This window comes from Emiliania huxleyi (genome assembly GCF_000372725.1).
Source record: "Emiliania huxleyi CCMP1516 unplaced genomic scaffold EMIHUscaffold_7634, whole genome shotgun sequence".
In the NCBI taxonomy this organism is placed as follows: domain Eukaryota; phylum Haptophyta; order Isochrysidales; family Noelaerhabdaceae; genus Emiliania; species Emiliania huxleyi.
In genome coordinates, this window is record NW_005196285.1 from 1 (window position 1) to 1,255 (window position 1,255).

Consider the following 1,255-nt stretch of genomic DNA (forward strand, 5'->3'; position numbering starts at 1 on the left):
CGAGCAAGTGGTAGGTGTGCAAAAACATGAGCTGCGTCCCCGCCTCGCGACCCTGCGCTTCGTCCACCGCCTTGAGCGCCCCGTTCGTCCCCACCGGCACAAAGCAGGGCGTCTCGATCACGCCGTGCGGAGTGTGGATCCGGCCGACGCGCGCCCGCGAGCCGGGCTTGCGCGAGGTGTGCAGCACCTCGAAGCGGAAAAAGTCGCGCGGCGCCCAGGGCGGGAAGCTGCTCGCGGGCGGAGGCAGCTGCATCGGGTCAGCGGCCGGCGTGAAGCGTCCCAGGTCCACCTTGGCCTGCTTGGCGCGCTTTGGCGGGTTGGGGTTGGGCTGTGCGGCCGACGGCGCGGCGCCCGACGCGGCGGCCTCCTTTCGGCTCCGCTTGACCGACTTGGTCCGAAACTCCTCGCCCGTCAGCGCCTCGTACCGCTGCTTCAGGTCGAGGAGCCGCGCGAGGACGTCGGCGCCCGCGCCACTGTCGCCGCCGGCCCGGGCGGCTCGCAGCTCCTCGCCAGCCGCGACGATGAGCCGTCGCAGCTCGTCCTTGCCAGGCGAGGTGGACGCGGCTTCCTCCTCGGCCATCGGTGTGGCGGCGTGAATGTGGCCAGTGTGGCGGCTCTGAGGATATGCGTGTCGAAGTCGTGACGGGGCAGTGTGAATACGGAATCGTCCAGGGCGGCATCGCGCCGCCAACCAAGAGAATCATCTTCAACTTCGCCAAAGAGGTCGGCAGCCCGAGCGCCGTCGACCGCACCGACTACGGCACAGCCTCCGGCAGCGCCCGGGGCTTCGCCCAACACCACTCGCAACAGCTCTCGCGCGCCGCCGTCAGTGGCGATGCGCAAAACATCAACAACGCTGCTCGCAACATGCGTGTCGCGCACTCATTCATGACCGGTCTCAATGCCCCACCCCCCTGCGCGCGGGCCTTCTAAGCCCGCGGGTAGTCCCCCCCCATCCCCAGGGCCTCCAGGGCTCGCACCTCAACCTCTCACAGACCAGCGCACAGCGCCATAGGAGGTATTTTCTTCTCAATAACAAAGCTGTGAAGAGCGGGAGCTCGGTCAGGGGTCGTAAAGAGATGTAGGACCTTCCTTAGGTCCGCCTCTCACACCCTCACTGTCTGTGCGATGTGAGCTTCTTGTTTCTTATCAACCTATCTGTGAAGGCAGGCATCAAATGTCGAGGACGGAGAGCATTGCTAGAAATCGTACCAAACTCTGTCGAGCGGGAGCTCGGTCAGGGGTCGTAAAGAGA

The 1,255-nt window shown here is 65.7% G+C and overlaps 1 protein-coding gene across 1 annotated transcript; it reads right to left on the bottom strand.

Annotated features, from left to right (window-relative positions):
• Positions 1–26: 26 nt before the first annotated feature.
• Positions 27–580, bottom strand: EMIHUDRAFT_258430 (hypothetical protein; the record flags this gene model as incomplete). Its single annotated transcript, XM_005760239.1, has 1 exon — positions 27–580. A coding segment is annotated over one exon (554 nt), but the record flags the coding sequence as incomplete, so codon positions are not given.
• Between the last annotated feature and the right edge of the window lie 675 nt (positions 581–1,255).